Source organism: Gekko japonicus, unplaced genomic scaffold (genome assembly GCF_001447785.1).
Source record: "Gekko japonicus isolate JY-2015 unplaced genomic scaffold, Gekko_japonicus_V1.1 scaffold188, whole genome shotgun sequence".
In the NCBI taxonomy this organism is placed as follows: Eukaryota; Metazoa; Chordata; class Lepidosauria; order Squamata; family Gekkonidae; genus Gekko; species Gekko japonicus.
This window is the reverse complement of record NW_015163098.1, coordinates 1464539-1481781: the sequence shown is the minus strand read 5'-3', so window position 1 is coordinate 1481781 and position 17243 is coordinate 1464539. Positions and strand designations below refer to the sequence as shown.

Sequence of the window (17243 nt, the reverse complement as noted above, 5' to 3'; positions counted from 1 at the left end):
ACTAGCTTTCGAGCAAGGGAAACATTTATGTTTACCTAACCAACACCACCCAACAATAAAGCCACAGCACATCTCCAGAGCAGCAGACTTCCTTCATTAACAGAACAAGCACACAAAAGCAAAGAACTGCTTATATAAATTTCACAAAGTCCTTGAATCAAAATCTAAGCGTCTGTATATTGTGGCTTGTAGAAAAAGATCCTTCCCAAATGGAAACTACGCAGTTCCAGATAATCAGCATTTCGTTACCTGTTCCTTTGTCAGATAAATCAGGTAAGTCTTCATTGACATATAGAGTCTTCATTGACATATAGAGCCAGTGTGGCATAGTGGTTAAGTGAGCAGACTCTAATCTGGGAGAACCGGGTTTGATTCCCCACTCCTCCACTTTCACCTGCTGGATGACCTTGGGCAAGCCATAGTTCTGGCACAGCTGTTTTTGAACAAGAGCAGTTTCTGTCAAGAGCTCTCTCAGCCCCACCTATCTCATAGGGTGTCTGTTGTGGGGAGGGGAAGGAGATTGTAAGCCGCTCTGAGATTCCTTTGGGTAGTGAAGGGTGGGGTATAAATCCAGTCTCTTCTCTTCTCTCTTCTCTTTTGTTCTGAACTCAGCCTGCAGTCACACCCTGCAGAGTTGACTTCATCTGTTAAGTTCCAGAGCTAGTTGGGTGGTTTGGTCTTTTGCTCCTGGACTGTCAGGAACTGTTAAAAGACCTGGTGGCAGACTACCCTGAACTTGTGTGAGTTTAGACTCAAGTATTTTCGTAACTGTGTTGTGCCATTGTTCCTTGAAACCAACACCTGGTGACCTGGAGAGGTTACTGTGTTTTGTGACAAGGCTTATGGGGGGAGAGGTGGTCCTTCAGCTCTGGGGGGGGGGGGGGAAAGGTTTAGGGTTAGCTACCTCCTTGCATTGAACCAGGAAACATCTTGACAGCCAGTCCAACTGATGTAACACCTGATCAGGAAAAACCAGTCCAAGATGTCTTTGCATGAGTGTCTTGCACAATCAGTTTGAAGGCCACTAACAGCAATGAAAAGACAATGTGTGTGTTGCTTTGAAAGCCAGGAATGACATAGTTCACGGCCACACCTATGAGGAAATATCATGCCAAGTATTGACCTGGCAAAAAGAGCATCAGTAACAGAGCCTGCAAGAGTCACCTTGCGGAAGGTCTGCACATGTCTTTACACATGAGATTTGCACATCACTTCCAAAAAGGTGGATTCAGGTGGGTGGCCACATTGGTCTGAAACAACAGAACAAAGTTTGAGTCCAGTGACACCTTTAAGACCAGCAAAGTTGTGTTCTGGGTATAAATTAAAGCTTAAATCTTATACCCAGAATAAAACTTTGTTGGTCTTAATGGTGCCACTGGACTCAAACTGCTTCTCTTCCAAAAAGGGTCATTCTACACATCATGTTTGTTCTTTCTAATTTGTTCAGGTGTCCTGCCCGTGTTACGACAGTAACTTCCGAGACTGCAGCTACTTTCACAGTCACAGAAAGCCCCAAACGTATCTTTCATTATGCAAAATCTACGGGATAACAACAATTGCAAGGGATTCCAAGAAGTCAACTAGCAAAATGAATATTTCAGTGCTCTGAGCCAGGTAAGTCCAAGGCAGTTACCGGGCAATGACTTCAAAGACAGGAGGGGCCACCCCTTTTGACTTGACTCCAGTGACCGTTCCCCAGAGAAGGTGGGGGGGAGGCTACTCTGATGCCCTTTTCCAGGACCGTTTCAGATCCCCGACATGCCCTTGTTTAGTTAGCAATTAGCTATTATTTTTAAAGCCATCTGATCGGGAGGGGAATGACGGCAACAAAGAAAATGCGGTCGAAAGTGTGGATGTTCTTTTGCTGCTGCAGTTGCATTCCAGCAACTGAGTCAATAATAAAACTGTGCTTTAAGCTTTTTGACTGGTGCCCATTTAGGAACTTTGCTTTTTATTATTCTGTTTATTATTCTGTTATCAGTACATGGAGGCACTCCAGCAATAGAGTTAATAGCAAAACTATACTTTAAGCTTTTGGACTGGTGCCCGTTTAGGAAACTTGCTGTTAATCGTTTTGCTTTTGCATTGATCACTATATCATTGGAATACCTTTATAGAAGAAATACAGAGACGTGACCATATGATGTAATCAATGCTTCTTCTAAGCTGTGGAGACTTGTGAGCAAAAAGTCTACTTTGTGAGCTACTGACATTAAAGTTGTGAGCCAGCGATTTGGCTACTGGATAAATCAGTTTGCTCTGGAGCCATCCTTCCTGAGCCAAGACAAAAATGTGTGAGCTGGAGGCTAAAAAACTGAGCTAGCTCCCACTAACTCAGCTTAAAGGGAGCACTGGATGTAATAGACTCCTGAAAAAGCAGCTGAACAAAACAAAGTATTAATCCGGAACCTTCATTTAGAGTAGCTGTACTCCACTTTCCTGTTGGATTGCGGTGTTACATAGAGCAGTTGTATTTTATACTTACCTGTTGAATTTTTACCTGAAATTATGTCCTATTGATTTGTATTGACTTATTGTATGCCATACTTACCTGTTGGATTGTGTTATATTAATTATTTGCTATTCTTTGTGATCAGTGGTTAACTTTATTTGCTAAGCGTCCCATCCCCAGCCTATTTTTCTTTTCCTTTATAGTTTTGCTGGGTGGTCTCTTTGCATGTATCCTCAGTTGCCAACTCTGTCTTGGGGGAAGGTAGATTTCAAAGAGGGAGCTCAGTGGGAATGTGATGCTATTGAGTCCACCTTCCAAAGCTAAGATCCCCCCCCCCCCCAGGAAATTATCTTTGTAGTCTGGAAATCAATTCTGGGTGTCATGGGCATGGATGAGGAAGAGCTGACAGAGCTTCAAGAAGGAACAGCAGCAGGCCCCTCTGAAGCAGCAGAGGAGGATAGCCGGCAGTTGCCTGTAACAGCAGTCTTCACAACTGGCCCAGATAAGGGGGAAGAATTGCAAAGAAAGCCCTCCTGACTCATCCCCATGTGTGCCTCATTTAAGGGAGTGACTGCAGCAAAACTTAGCAACCAGGGGACGAGAGGCCAGGCTACAGGGAAAACACTCGGCCTGCCCACAGTTCTAATAGGAGCCTGGGCGATCGTGCAGCTGGGTAATTGGTAGCAGCATTTAATTGGTAATTGGTAGCATCCTGAGGGACCGCCTTTCCCCATATGTTCCTCCAAGAGCACTACGGTCTGGGGCCCGAAATTTACTAACTGTGCCGGGCCCTAAAGATGCAAAATTGGCCACCACGAGGGCTAGGGCTTTTTCAGTGGCGGCCCCCACCTGGTGAAATGAGCTCCCGGAGGAGATCCGGGACCTGCGGGACCTGATGCAGTTCCGCAGGGCCTGTAAGACGGAGCTCTTCCACCAGGCTTTTGATTAGGGGCCGCCGCCCCCCCCCCCCCCGTTAAATTGTATAATATGTTTTAAATGCTACTAAATTGTACTTGATGTTTTTATTATTGCAAGATTTCTTGCTATGTAAGCCGCCCTGAGCCCTACGGGGGAGGGCGGGATATAAATTTAATAAGTAAATAAATAATAAATAAATAAATAAGAGGAAGAAGAAGAAGAGAAGAGATTGGATTTATACCCTGCCCACTACCCAAAGGTGTCTCAGAGCAGCTTACAAACCCCTTTCCTTTCCCCTCCCCACGACAGACACCCTGTGAGGTACGTGGGGCTGAGAGAGCTCTGACAGAAACTGCTCTTTTTCAAGAACAGCTGTTATCAGAACTATGGCTTGCCCAAGGTCATCCAGCAGGTGCAAGTGGAGGAGTGGGGAGTCAAACCCGGTTCTCCCAGATTAGAGTCCACGTACTTAACCACCACACCAAACTGGCTCTCCACACTCTGGGCAGTACTCTTCGTGGAAGCAACAAGTCAGCTTCATGCTGCTTACATCCACTTCGGCTCGGCTCTTGCACTTAGACCTTCGAACCCCCCGGCTTTGGACTTGGCTCTGTGTTCCAGGCTCCTGACCCCGGCTTGGCTTTTGGATCTATGCTTCTGGCTAGTGATTTTGGATTTGGCTCTGTGTTTCTGGGTCCTGACCCTGGCTTTGTTTTGGACTTTGCACTGTCTTCTTGGCTGCTGACCTTGGTCTGTTCTGGACTCCCTTTGACTGGCACCCCAGCCCATGACACTGGTAGACCTCCAGGCCCCACCTGGAGGTTGGCAAGCCTAACCCAGAGGCTTGGAATGCGCAAGAGGGATTCCTGAGATGCCTCCACTCCATGTACTCCCAACAAGCCTTTCTCCAGATGCCGAGAGTAGATTCCAGATGCTGTTTCAGTGTCTGCTGGAGCTTTCGGGAACAAGGAAGAGGAGGGGGAGCTACAGAAGAACAACCCATGGAATAACAAGCAGATCTGTAGTCAAAACACACTAAGTACATGCAACAATAATTACATAGAAGCCAAAGTCAATAATCATGCCAAATGCATACATATTATAATGGAATTATCAATGTTAGAAAGAGCAATTATCAAAAAGGGGGTGGGGGTAACAAACTCAAGCCCACAATAAAGCCACAGCACATCTCCAGAGCAGCAGATTTCATTAACAGAACAAGCACACAAAAGCAAAGAACTGCTTATATAAATTTCACAAGTCCTTGAATCAAAGTCCAAACATCTGTATACTGTGGCTTGTAGGAAAAGATCCTTCCCAAATGACAACTACACGGTTCCAAATAATCAGCATTTCGTTACCTGTTCCTTTGTCAGGTAAATCAGGTAAGTCTTCATTGACATATGTCAAGTCTTCATTGATATATAGAGCCAGTTTGGTGTAGTGGTTAAGTGTGCGGACTCTAATCTGGGAGCACTGGGTTTGATTCCCCACTCCTTCACTTGCACCTGCTGGATGACCTTGGGCAAGCCATAGTTCTGGCACAGCTGTTCTTTAAAAAGAGCAGTTTCTGTCAGAGCTCTCTCAGCCCCTCCTACCTCATAGGGTGTCTGTTGTGGGGAGGGGAAGGGAAAGGAGCTCTGAGACTCCTTCAGGTAGTGAAGGGTGTGGTGTAAATCCAATCTCCTCCTCCTCCTCTTCCTCCTCCTCCTTCTTCTTCCCAATCAAATCCCAATCAAAATATTTCAATTAGACTCTGCTCCATAGCTCTTACAAGTTGGAGAGGTATTTATAGAAGTTTATTTACTATATGTCAATGAAGACTTACCTGATTTACCTGATGAAGGAATAGGTCCATAACATTGACTATCCAGAATGGCGTAGTTTTCATTTGGGAAGGATCTTTTGATAATTCCATGATATATATGAGTTTGGCATTAGTATTGACTTTGGTTCCTATGTAATCATTGTTGCATGTACTTAGCGTGTTTTGACTACAGATTTGTTTGTGATTCCACTGGGAGCTTTCGGGAAGGCAGAGTGGACGTGTTCTGCTCTCTGACCTCTGACAAAACTTTGTGCAGCTGGATGGCTCAGTTCACCCTCGGAAATGTTGCGTAAGGGTGCAGTTTGCATGCTAGGTATGAAATTCATGGGGAAAGTGAGTCATCTGTCCTTAATCAGAATGTGTCTTGGGATGGCGGGAAGCTGGAGGCCCTTGCTGGATATGTCTCCGGTGGAATTAATGAGGTCGGATTAGTCTCAGTCTTCCATTCAGATTCAGTGCAGACACTGTTCGCCATCGCCAAATGTGCCGTAGCTTGTGCTACTGAAAGACTGACACCCCAGGCTTGGTTCCATTACCGGCGCATTGTGGGAGGGGCTTGTGAGTATTACATCACACTCCAAAATGCTTGACCCAGATTTCCTACCAAAGGCCCAGCCGTGGGGAGAGCCTTCAACCCACACAGGGTCCAGGTTATTAAAACACACAGCACAACCTGGGTGGATTCCTTTTCATCAAGGTTCCTAAGGTAAAGGTAAAGGCTTCCCTTGCTCGATAGCCAGTCGAATCTGACTGTAGGGGGCGGTGCTCATCTCCGTTTCCAAGCCGAAGGGCCAGTGCTGTCCGAAGACTTCTCCGTGGTCATGTGGCCAGCATGACTAAATGTTGAGGCTCATGGAATGCTGTTACCTTCCTACCAAAGTGGTACCTATTTATCTGCTTGCAATTCCTTGCTTTCAAACTGCTAGGTTGACAGGAGCTGGGGCCAGAGATGGGAGATCACTCCGTCACGGGGCACTCTGGTCTCGAACTGCTCAGCTACTGACCTTCCACTTTGCAGCTCGGTGTCTTAACCTCTGAGCCACCACAGCCCCTGGTTTCTACCCTCCTGTATTTTGAAGGTTTGGCAAAAAGGAAGGGGGCTGTGGCTCAAAAAGTCCTTCTCTAGAGACTCCTGCTGCTGCCTTTTGGCAAGACCTGCTGCATAGAAGGTGTTCTGCTTCCTGCTTTTCTTTGCGTCTGCTGAGAAGAGCTGCGGGACAGTGATGCGGAGAAAGGGAAGAGTTGCAAGCGATGACCCAAAGATCAAGAAAGAAGGCACATGGTTCCATGTGGTTCCCTGTTGCTGGTGCCATTGGGTTATGCCAGTTTGGTTTGAGAGCCAGTTTGGTGTCGTGGTTAAGTGCATGGACTCTGATCTGGGAGAACTGGGTTTGATTCCCCACGCCTCCACATGCAGCTGCTGGTGTGACCTTGGGTCAATCATAAGTTCTTTCAGAGCTGTTCTGGAAAGAGCAGTTTCTGTCAGAGCTCTCTCAGCCCCACCTACCTGACAGGTTGTCTGTTGTGGGGAGGGGAAGGGAAAGGAGTTTGTAAACCGCTCTGAGACACCTTTGGGTAGTGGAGAGTGGGGTATAAATCCAATCTCTTCTCTTCTTTTTTTAGGGAGGCAATAAACCATGGTTGAAAGGCTAATATGCCTAAGAAAAGGCCATCTGCAAGGTCAATGTGACCTGCGGGTTAATTCTGGCTCCATGTTGGGCAATCACTGATGTAGTTCAATTGCTATGGAGGTTGCACACTGGTGCATTCGTTCACTACCTGTGTGTGTTCATCAGCACTGTTGGCACACCTCTTCACAGTTCCACAGAAATTCCGTTAATTCTCTTTTGCTCAGGTAAAGCCCAAGCAACACGCCAGGGGGCATGAATTGGAACTGACGGAGACCACTATGAACCAACCCTTTTTGTTTGGGAAAGACCATGAAGGCTCACTGGCAAAGCATCTGTTCGGTATGCAGAAGGTCCCAGGTTCAGTCCCCAGAATCTCCGATAAGGATGAGGTTGCAGGTGACATGAAAGACCTCTGCCTGAAACCCTAGAGAAACCTCTGCCTGAAACCCTGGAAAGCCACCACCAGTCTGAGTAGACAATATTGTCTTTGATGAGCCATCTTGGTGTAGTGGTTAAGCGCACGGACTCTAATCTGGGAGAACCGGGTTTGATTCCCCACTCCTTCACTTGCACCTGCTGGATGACCTTGGGCAAGCCATAGTTCTGGTACAGCTGTTCTTGAAAAAGAGCAGTTTCTGTCAAGAGCTCTCTCAGCCCCACCTACCTCACAGGGTTTCTGTTGTGGGGAGGGGGAGGGGAAGGAGTTTGTAAGCTGTTCTGAGACTCCCTTGTGTAGTGAAGGGCGGGGTATAAATCCAGTCTCCTTCTTCTTCTTCTGATGGACGAAGGGTGTGATCTGGTATCAAGCAGCTTCACGGCAGGAGCCACTCTCTGAAGTTCCACCTCTAACAGAGTCTCCCTTGAAAAAGCTCGGAAGACATGCCAAGCGCTTATATCAGCAGATTAAGATGATGTAACGCCAGCATTAGCCAGAGGAATTTGGGAGCTGCACACGGCAGGGTGCAAAAGCAGCCTCAGAGTCGCCATGCTTCAGGGCAGGAAGGCGTTTGCAACCAAAGGCAGGGTAGCTGAAGTTTATAGAAGGAAACTATGCAGGTTCAGTTGTGAAGTTTATTTTTAGAAAGTCATTAAGTCGCACCTTAATTTCTTAGAAGATGAGTCTCACAAGGACTCAGGCTCTTTCGATGCTCCCTTCACAGTCGGGAGTCCGGCTTTCTGTTCGTGTGACTGAAGTGAAGACTTAAATAGGAAAATCCGGACGGGTTTCATTTCTAGCAGATGGACACGGCGAAGGGCACCCGCTGCGGTTTCTGGGTTTGCGGCCACTCCTTCTAATCTGTATCAAACCCTTCAGTGAGGAAAGGCTCTGAAGCACGTTGCGTCTCCACCTAGGATTGCTAACCTCTGGGTGCGGCCCAGAGATCTCCCAGAAGTACACCTCCGGATGACAGAGATCGGTTCCCTTGGAGACAATGGCTGCTTTGGAGGGTGGATACTTTGTTGACATACCCCACTGAGGTCCCTCCCCTCCCCAAACCCTGCTTTCCCAGGGCACCCCCCCCCCAAATATCCAGGAATTTCCCATCCCGGAGTTAGCCACTCCATCTCCACCATATTGCCCCCAACTCCCAGCAGGAGTCTCAAAGATGACAGGGCCTCTATTGTCACCTGGGAAGATTCACTGCCCGGAAGGGTGAACCTCTGCTCCTGCATCAGGGAGGTGTTCTCCTCTCCTATCATTCTTTTTTTTAAAATAAATTTTATTAAAATTTCAAATATAGAACAACAGCAATTGCAATTCACAGTGAACAATGCACAAAACAGTAATTAAAATATATAACAATAATAAAATAAACAGCAAGAATAACAAAAGAGCAATACAGAGTATACAGTGTGATCAGATTTTTTATATATACTGTTATTTGGCTCTTTTGCTATCGTATTGAGATATGTTAGAACAGGAAACCAGGTTTCAGCAAATTTTGAGATATAATAAGCAGATTCTGCAACTCAAATTTGATCTTAAATTTTAGCCATAATAAAAAAGTCCCAAAGCTTATTTACTCATTGTGAAACCGAAGGGACTTGTTTATCTTTCCATTTTGAAGCCAGTACTAGTTTGGCTGCCACTAAGAGGATGGCTATCAGGTCTCTTTTATTTTGTGAGATATTTTTATCATGCCAGATATTCAACAGAACTGTTTCTGGCAGCAGTGGTACTTCATATTCAGTGATAAGTTTGAATTGGTATATAATTTTGATCCAAAAATCTTGTATTAATGGGCAGTCCCACCAAATGTGTATGTGCGTGCCTTTTTGAGAGCACTGCTTCCAACGTAAAGGTTGTATATTTGGATGTATATGATTTAACTTTACTGGGGTTAAATACCATCTAGGTAATAACTTAAAATATAGTTGTTTAATGTTTATAATGTTTGTGGAATAAATGTTTGACAACCAAATATCTGACCACTGAGATTCAGACAATTAAAGATTGCAGTCTGTATTCCAAGCTTTTTGGTATGGAAATGTTTGGGATATGATTTGTACTTGAAATATAGTGTAAATTTTGGATAATAACCCTTTGGAAATATTGTAGGAAGCTTTAAGTAATATCTCAAATCTAGTTAAAGGATTAGATAGGGATTTACGTATTGACTTGCTGTCTATCATATGTTTAACCTGCAAATATTGATAACAAGGCAGATTTTGTGATATATTTGCATCCAAAGTGGATGTTTCCAATAATTTACCTTTTTTCATAATATCCACAAATCTAACCAAGTTGTTCTGACACCATACTTTAAACTCAAATATATGAGATCCCGGCTTAAAACCAGCTTTGTCCCAAAAAGGGAGACATAATAGAAGGAGAAGATACTAGACGTTTCCTTTAGAATCTCTTATACAATTTATATGTCTTTCTGCTATTTTTTGTCTAACCTTCCATGATAATAGTCTTATATGATTGGAATTCATATGCCAATAATTTAGTTTAAGATAGAGTAAATTTTGAGAACTTTTGTGGTTTCTAAGGATTCTAATTCTTTTCTAGCCGCTAAAAGTCTTTTATAAACTTTTTTACTACTGTATTTTTTTATGTCTGGATTCCAAGGTATTAATTTTTAGATTTAATTGACTGATCTGCGAATCTCTTTGTTTTTTGTAGGCGGCATGTAATGAAATACATTTACCACGGAGAACCGCTTTCATGGCTTCCCATCAAATTAATGGAGAAGTGTCAGTTTGGTTGTTGAGTTGAAAATAATCAGTTTCGATGGTTGTAAAAGTTGAGACATTTGTTAATAAAGTTTTATTTAAAGACCAAAAATTATTTGATTGGTGTGAATTTAATAAAATCAGATTACACTCCACGCAGGAGTGGTCTGACCAGAGATTGGAGTTAATATCTGGGTTTTTAGTGTGTTGAATCAGATCAGGGGAGGAAAGAATATAATCTATTCTGGTATATAATTTGTGGACAGGAGAAAAATAAGTATAGTCCCTAGCATTAGGATAATGCCATCTCCAGACATCTAATAAAGTATATTTTTGTAGTAAAAGTGCTAAATTTGATTGGTGTGATTTAGATTGGTGTTTTTGTGGATGTGAGCTGTCTAATATGGCATCCACGATCATGTTAAGATCTCCACCTATCAAGATTTTACCTTCAGCAAAAAGTTGCAAATTACGAAATGTGTTGTCTAAAAAAGTAAGTTGGTTCTCATTGGGCGCGTATATTGACGCTAAAGTAAATTTCTGTCCATCCAAAATTCCTTTTAAGAAACTGTAACGACCAAAATCATCTTTTTCTATTGCTTCACATTGAAATCTGATTTTTTTTGAAAATAAAATCCCTACTCCTCGGGACTTAGAGCTCCCCACTTTGTTGTCCCCACTTTGACGAAGAAAAAATGGGGGATTTTGCGGTTTTTATGTCTGTTTCATGTAAAAACAGGATATCAACGTTGCTTATTAAAAATTGAAGAAATTCTCTTAAGCGTAATACAATTATTTAATCCTCTGCAGTTGACTGTAATTACTTTAGGATTATATGTCATTGATAGTATCAAACCAAAAGATATACATAATATTCTTTACAATCCATGTAACTAATTGAAAAGATGGAGAAATAATTAAATGTAATTTCTTACCCAATACATAGAAGGCCACAGAGAATGTAATTGAGTTAGTCTGGAACAGCAAGAAATTTTCCAGGCAGAAAACGAGAAGTATCTTCAAATTTCCCAACATTCGTTTTAATAACTATATAGAATAAAAACAGTGTTCAATATAACCATTAAACGCACAAAGAATTATTTGAAAGAGATTTTTGAAAAACTCATTCTTGAAATGTAAATATGAAAAGCCCAAAGCTAACAGAGAAATAAGCCAGTTTTGAAGATTTACAAAACTCCAGTTATAGCTGCGTGAGAAAATAAAAAATTGTACCTCTACTGATAAGGTTAAAAATGAGAGATACCAGTGAGTGAAGACAAAATACTGCTTTATGAAAAAGATAGTGAACAACAACACACAACACAGAACATTAAACACCCTATCCTCCCTAACCCCCCAACAAACCAACAGTAACTTTGTTTGCCCCCCCCAACCTTTCCAAAACATTAACTCAAACACATCCCCAACCTCCAACAGAGGTTATCACCTGGAGATAGAAACTCGAACTGAAAGGCTTAGTTGGAAAGACCTCTCACTCCCAGGTGTTCTAACTAACGGAGCTGTAGAACTAAGACCCCTCCCTCCTTCGATATATCTTCTAAGTTTCTTAACGTGAAATGCAAAAACTTATAAAACAATAGGTGTTTCTTTCAACCTAATTTTGTGAATTAACAAATAAATGAAGTTAATAAACAAATTGAGTTCTTGTATGCGGAGAAATATTAGTTAATGAAGCAATCAAGTGCGACGTTTAGGGTTGATCCTCTTCCAGCATGATTGGTGTGCAAGACGTTCTACTTCTGCTTCAGAACACGGTCACAGATCAGGTGGAAGCTCAAGATCCAGAGCTTGTAGTAAAGTAGTAGTAAATGCTTTGCCATCATTTAAAACCAGCAGTCTGCCGGGAGGAGACCATCGATATGCGATCTTTGTTTCTTGCAGGCATTTTGTAATTGCTTTCATGTCTCTGCGTCGTTGCAAGGTTTCAAGAGATAAATCTTGGAACACTGGAATTGTTTTGTCTTCATAGGTGAACATTTTACTAGCGTTGGCTTCCTTGAGAATTTTATTTCTTGTGCGAAAGTCTGGAAAGCGAGCTACGATATCTCTTGCCAAATTAGGATTATTATTTTTACGTAGGCCCGTTCTGTAAACACGGTCTACAAACGGCGCAATTCCTGCCTCTAGCTTTAAAATGGTGGATAGCCAAGTAGCAATAAAAGTGGTGAGCTCTGTAGTCCCTTCACAAAGACTCTGGGAACCCACGAAATTTTAAATTATGAAATTGTGATGCATTTTCAAGTTCCATAATTTTGGATCTTACCCAGGTTTCTCTAGAGTACAAATCTTGCACTTCATTTTGCAAAGTTATGCAGTGTTCTAGTGCTGTATCAGCAGTCTGAGATATTTTTTGCACATTTTCGGTAAGGTCCTGTAGTTGCTCTGACATAGGTTTAAGCAGGGGTCATTTTGTAGAAAAAGAGGTGCAAGAGCTCATTAGCATAACATATTAGCATAACTTATTTGCATATGCCACACCCCCTGACATCACCGGAAGTGTGTCAGAAGGCAACACCCACCGCTCAGGCTCCACTGGACAGTTTTGGATTGCAAGCTATTGGGGGGGGGAACGTGCAGATTTGTCCTCGCAGAGGAGAGAGAGCTTGTACCTGAATAAAACTTAGTCTTAAAGGTGCCACTGGACTGGTTTGGACCGGGGGGCTGGGAGGGGCTCTGCACCTGGCTGCTTCTTGCTCTGACTGAGGGCTGCTGGGAGCAGGGGGCGGGGTTTGTTGCATGTGCCCGCCCCCTGGGCTCTTTACTGCCGGAGCTCTGCTCCTGTGCGCTCCTGCAGGAAATGACACCTGGGTTTAAGTACGTTTTCTACTTTTAAAGCAAATCTGTCTTCTAAATTTTCAAAAAGCAAAAGTACCTCTGGAGAAAGTAATTCGCTGCGTTCGGCTCAATGGCGGCTGCCATTTTAGTTGAGAGTCGTTGTTCTGTACCCACGGAGTTATCTTTTGCACCCCTCGGGAAATATGCCTTCACCGACTTTGATATTTGGCCAGGAGTTTTGTTCTTACCCGAGCCAGTTTTCCCCATCTTTATGGATGGTAGTCTGTCTATTTTCCATGTTTTTGAATGTATTTTAGAAGGATCAGGGCAGGAGCTGAAGTTCTAGGTGTCCATATGCTTTCAGCGGGATGCCACGCCCCCCCCTCCTATCATTCCTGTTTGGTGTAGTGGTTAAGTGCACGGACTCTAATATCGGAGAACCGGGTTTGATTCCCCACTCCTCCACTTGCACCTGCTGGTGTGACCTTGGGTCAGTCATAAGTTCTTTTAGAGCTATTCTGGAAAGAGCAGTCTCTTTCAGAGCTCTCTCAGCCCCACCTCCCTCGCAGGGTGTCTGTTGTGGGGAGGGGAAGGAGTTTGTAAGCCGCTCTGAGACACCTTTGGGTAGTGAAGGGTGGGGTATAAATTCAATCCTTCTTCTTCTATCTTCTCTTCATCTGTCACAAAAATGCAAGAAGAGCTGCTATCCAGGCAGGAGGAACTGCTGCAACATTGACAGGAATATCTTGTTGAAGGTTTTCACGACCGGAGTTCATTCACTGTTGTAGATTTTCCGGGCTGTATGGCCGTGGTCTTGGCATTGTAGGACCTGACGTTTTTGCCAGTAGCTGTGACTGGCATCCTCAGAGGTATAACATAGAAAGATAGAGTACTCCCTGTGTCAAGGCACAGAGAGTACTCCATCTTGACACAGAGAGCACTCCATCTTTCTGTGTTATACCTCTGAGGATGCCAGTCACAGCTACTGGTGAAAACGTCAGGTCCTACAATGCCAAGACCATGGCCATACAGCCCGGAAAACCTACAACAGCGAATTGACATGAATACAGTGTGTAAATTGTTAAGATCTGTGGTGGAGCATTGGGAATTGCTTTCCTTTGGGGCCCCCCGAGGAACGACCCTCTGCCTCGTTGTCCGTTTGGGCCAGAACCAGAAGTCTTTCCACCGCCCTGCGGCAAATCAGACGTGCCATTCTTTCCCCATCCCTGTTTTTTCCCCGACACTTGTTGTGAAAGATTTAGGACAAAAGTTTGGCGTGAGTCAGTGAACTCAAGCAGATAATGACGAGCCCTTTGGCGAGGAACCAGAGACTGTGAGTGACATGCTTGGAGGATAAGACAGTGGATCTGTAATACTGGAATCACCTGGCCCTGGACTCACAGGCAGGAGCACTGCAGAAGGGACTGGCGAGAGAAGGAAATGCCGAGCAGTATGTAAATATTGTTCCTGACTCGAAGAGCTGGGTTTGGGAAGAAGAGGAAGAGGAGGAGCAGTGAGTCGCAGGAGCTGCTTAAATACCAGGGGACTCAAGGACTCCCTCTCGTCTTTCTCTCTGCAGAGTGGAGATGGGCTCCCGGGTTTTCCTGCTGTTTGCCTTCCTGCTTCTGAGTTCTGCAAAGCCTCCAGACCCGTAAGTAATTGCACATCACATAGCAATGGCTTCTTCTTCTTTTTATTTTTAAAAAATCTTTCTGTTCTTCCTTCCAACAGTTCTGTCTTTCAGGTGGCTGATACCAGGGTTTGCTCATTTGACTTTGGCTTGGCTTCATTTGTTTCAAAAATACAATTGCACCAGTGCAGGGAAATCAAAATGAGCAAAAGACTAAGCAAGCCCCCCAGATTTGTCGGGTGTGGAGGAGTGGAGCAGATATGCTCACAAACAAGGCTCCCTCTAAGCCTCCCTCTAAGAGAGCCAGTTTGGTGTAGTGGTTAAGTGCGCGGACTCTAATCTGGGAGATTCCCCACTCCTCCACTTGCACCTGGCTGGATGACTTTGGGCAAGCCGTAGTTCTGATAAGAGCTGTTCTTGAAAAAAGAGCAGTTTCTGTCAGAGCTCTCTCAGCCCCACCTACCTCACAGGGTGTCTGTTGTGGGGAGGGGAAGGGAAAGGAATTTGTAAGCAGCTCGGAGACACCTTTGGGTAGTGAAGGGCGGGGTATAAATCCAATCTCTTCTTCTAAGCTGTGCAGTCTTGTGAGCAAAAATTCTACTTTGTGAGCTGCCGGCATTAAAGCTGTGAGCGAGCGATTTGGCGACTGCATAAATTTAGTTTGCTCTGGAGCCCTCCTTCCTGAGTGAAGACAAAAAAAATGTTTGAGCCGGGGGCTAGAAAACTGTGACCTGGCTCACCCTAACTCAGTTTAGAGGGAATACTGCTCACGAATGGGTGGCTAACTGGCTGTAAAGGAACTGCTTGTGTATTTGCTTGTTTGGGGTATAAAGGTCAAGTCCCCCGTTCAAATCTTTCCTCAGTCATTAGCTCCTGGGCAGGCATATCCGAGCTCTGGGACCTCCTTATCTTAAACATGCTGAGGTCTGATTCATGCGTCCCAAGTTAGCAGAACACACATTCCACAACTGGCATACTAGGGTGATAGGGCCAAGCGAGGGTGGGGTGGGGTCATTTGAAGAGGTCACTGAGGGTTGCCAACTCGGTGACGGGAAATTCCTGGAGACATGGTGGTGGAACAGGGCTGCCGAGCCCCCCGGTTGGGATGAAGGGAACCCGCACCCCATCGTGCTCCGGTCGCTGCTCAGCAGTGGCAAAAGAAAAATAAAGATTCCCCTCCCCCCGTGATGCCGGCTACGGCATCTTGTCACTTCTAGGAAATTTTTTTAAAAAACGGGAGTGAGAAACTGTATCTCTGTGACTCGTCAGAAACTCTGTGGTTAGGGCTTCCGGTGATTTCCTAGAGCCACCTAAAACATTTCTCTCTCTCTCTCTCTCTCTCTCTCTCCCTGTGGTTGTTTTTTAACCAGAAGTGGATATTGGTTCTGCCTTTGCTGCTGAAGGGTTTGTGTGTGTGTGTGGGGGGGGGTTTTTTTTACCAACTCCTGGGAACTGCCTCCTCCCTTAGGAAACAACTTTGTTTTTGCAGATAGGGCAATGACATAGTCTGCTTTCTTCTGCAGTGTGTGGTTTGGTTCACTTCCTTGAGCCAGCTGACACTATTTGAACATAAGAACCTAAGAGAAGCCAATGTTGGATCAGGCCAATAGCCCATCCAGTCCAACAATCTGTCACACAGTGGCCAAAAATACCAGGTGCCCTCAGGAGGTCCAGCAGTATATTTGCACTACAAGGGCATTGCTCTCCATTCATCTCTCCCCTCTGCGGCCTCCTGCCTGCGATACAAATGCTGGAGGATTGATTCTGGAGGCCGGAGTGTGGGATGAATGAATGGCCCATGGACCCTTCCTCTTCCAAGTTACTTCCCTAGAAGCATGCCGTTTCCTCTCTGTGCCCCAGCTCAGCCAATCAGCCAATCTGGTTTGCCTTCCCTTGATGTAACCTGCTGTTTTGCTGCATTCCAGACACAGGCTTTGGCTCCAGCAGAGGAGACCCAGCCCAAGTTGTTCCACTGCAAGGGTCCTTCCTTTCATGTCGCCACTGACATTTGTCCAAGATGGGTCTTCTTGTCTCTTTTTCCTTGGGGTTCTGCATTGCCTCCCGCAAAGCCAGGTTCCAGAGGCAGGAGGCAGTGGAAGACAGCTTGACTGATTTCGTTTTTATTGATTGGCAGTCTCAATTGGAGATTTTAAATTGGGGTTTACTATGTGTTTTTATAATTGTTGCTTGATCTGCATTGTAAGCCAGACTGAGTTCTGCAAGGTAGAAAAGTGGCTAATAAGTGTGTGTGTGTGTGTGTGTGTGTGTGTGTGTGAGAGAGAGAGAGAGAGAGAGAGAGAGAGAGAAGTTTGGTGTGAGAGCCAGTTTGGTGTAGTGGTTAAGTGTGTGGACTCTAATCTGGAGAGAGAGAGAGAGAGAGAGAGAGGAGATATTGAGAAGAGAGAAGAAGAGATTGGATTTATGCCCTGCCATTCACTGCCTGAAGGAGTCTCAGAGTGGCTTACAGTCCCTTTACCTTCCCCTCCCCACAACAGACAACCTGTGATGTAGGTGGGGCTGAGAGAGCTCTCTTGAGAGCTGCCCTTGAGAGAGCAGCTCTGAAAGAACTTGTGACTGACCGAAGGTCACACAAGCAGGTGCACATACAGGAGTGGGGAATCAAACCTGTTTTCCCCAGTTTAGAGTTTGCACTCTTAACCACTATGCCAAACTGGCAGAGAGAGAGAAAGACGGAGAGAGGGAGGGAGAGAAGAGAGTCGAGAGTCGAGAGTCGAGAGAGAGAGAGAGAGAGAGAGAGAGAGAGAGAGAGAGAGAGAGAGAGAGAGAGAGGGTTGGTGTGAGAGAGAG

At 44.8% G+C, this 17243-nt stretch overlaps 1 protein-coding gene across 1 annotated transcript in view; it reads left to right on the top strand.

Annotated features, from left to right (window-relative positions):
- Window positions 1-14275: 14275 nt before the first annotated feature.
- Window positions 14276-17243, top strand: part of LOC107106493 (ovostatin-like) — a 51027-nt gene continuing 48059 nt past the window's right edge. Inside the window, exon 1 of the mRNA XM_015406654.1 lies at window positions 14276-14456. Coding sequence (XP_015262140.1) covers window positions 14392-14456 — 65 coding nt within the window. The 5' untranslated portion in view covers window positions 14276-14391. The remainder of the gene's footprint in view (window positions 14457-17243) is intronic.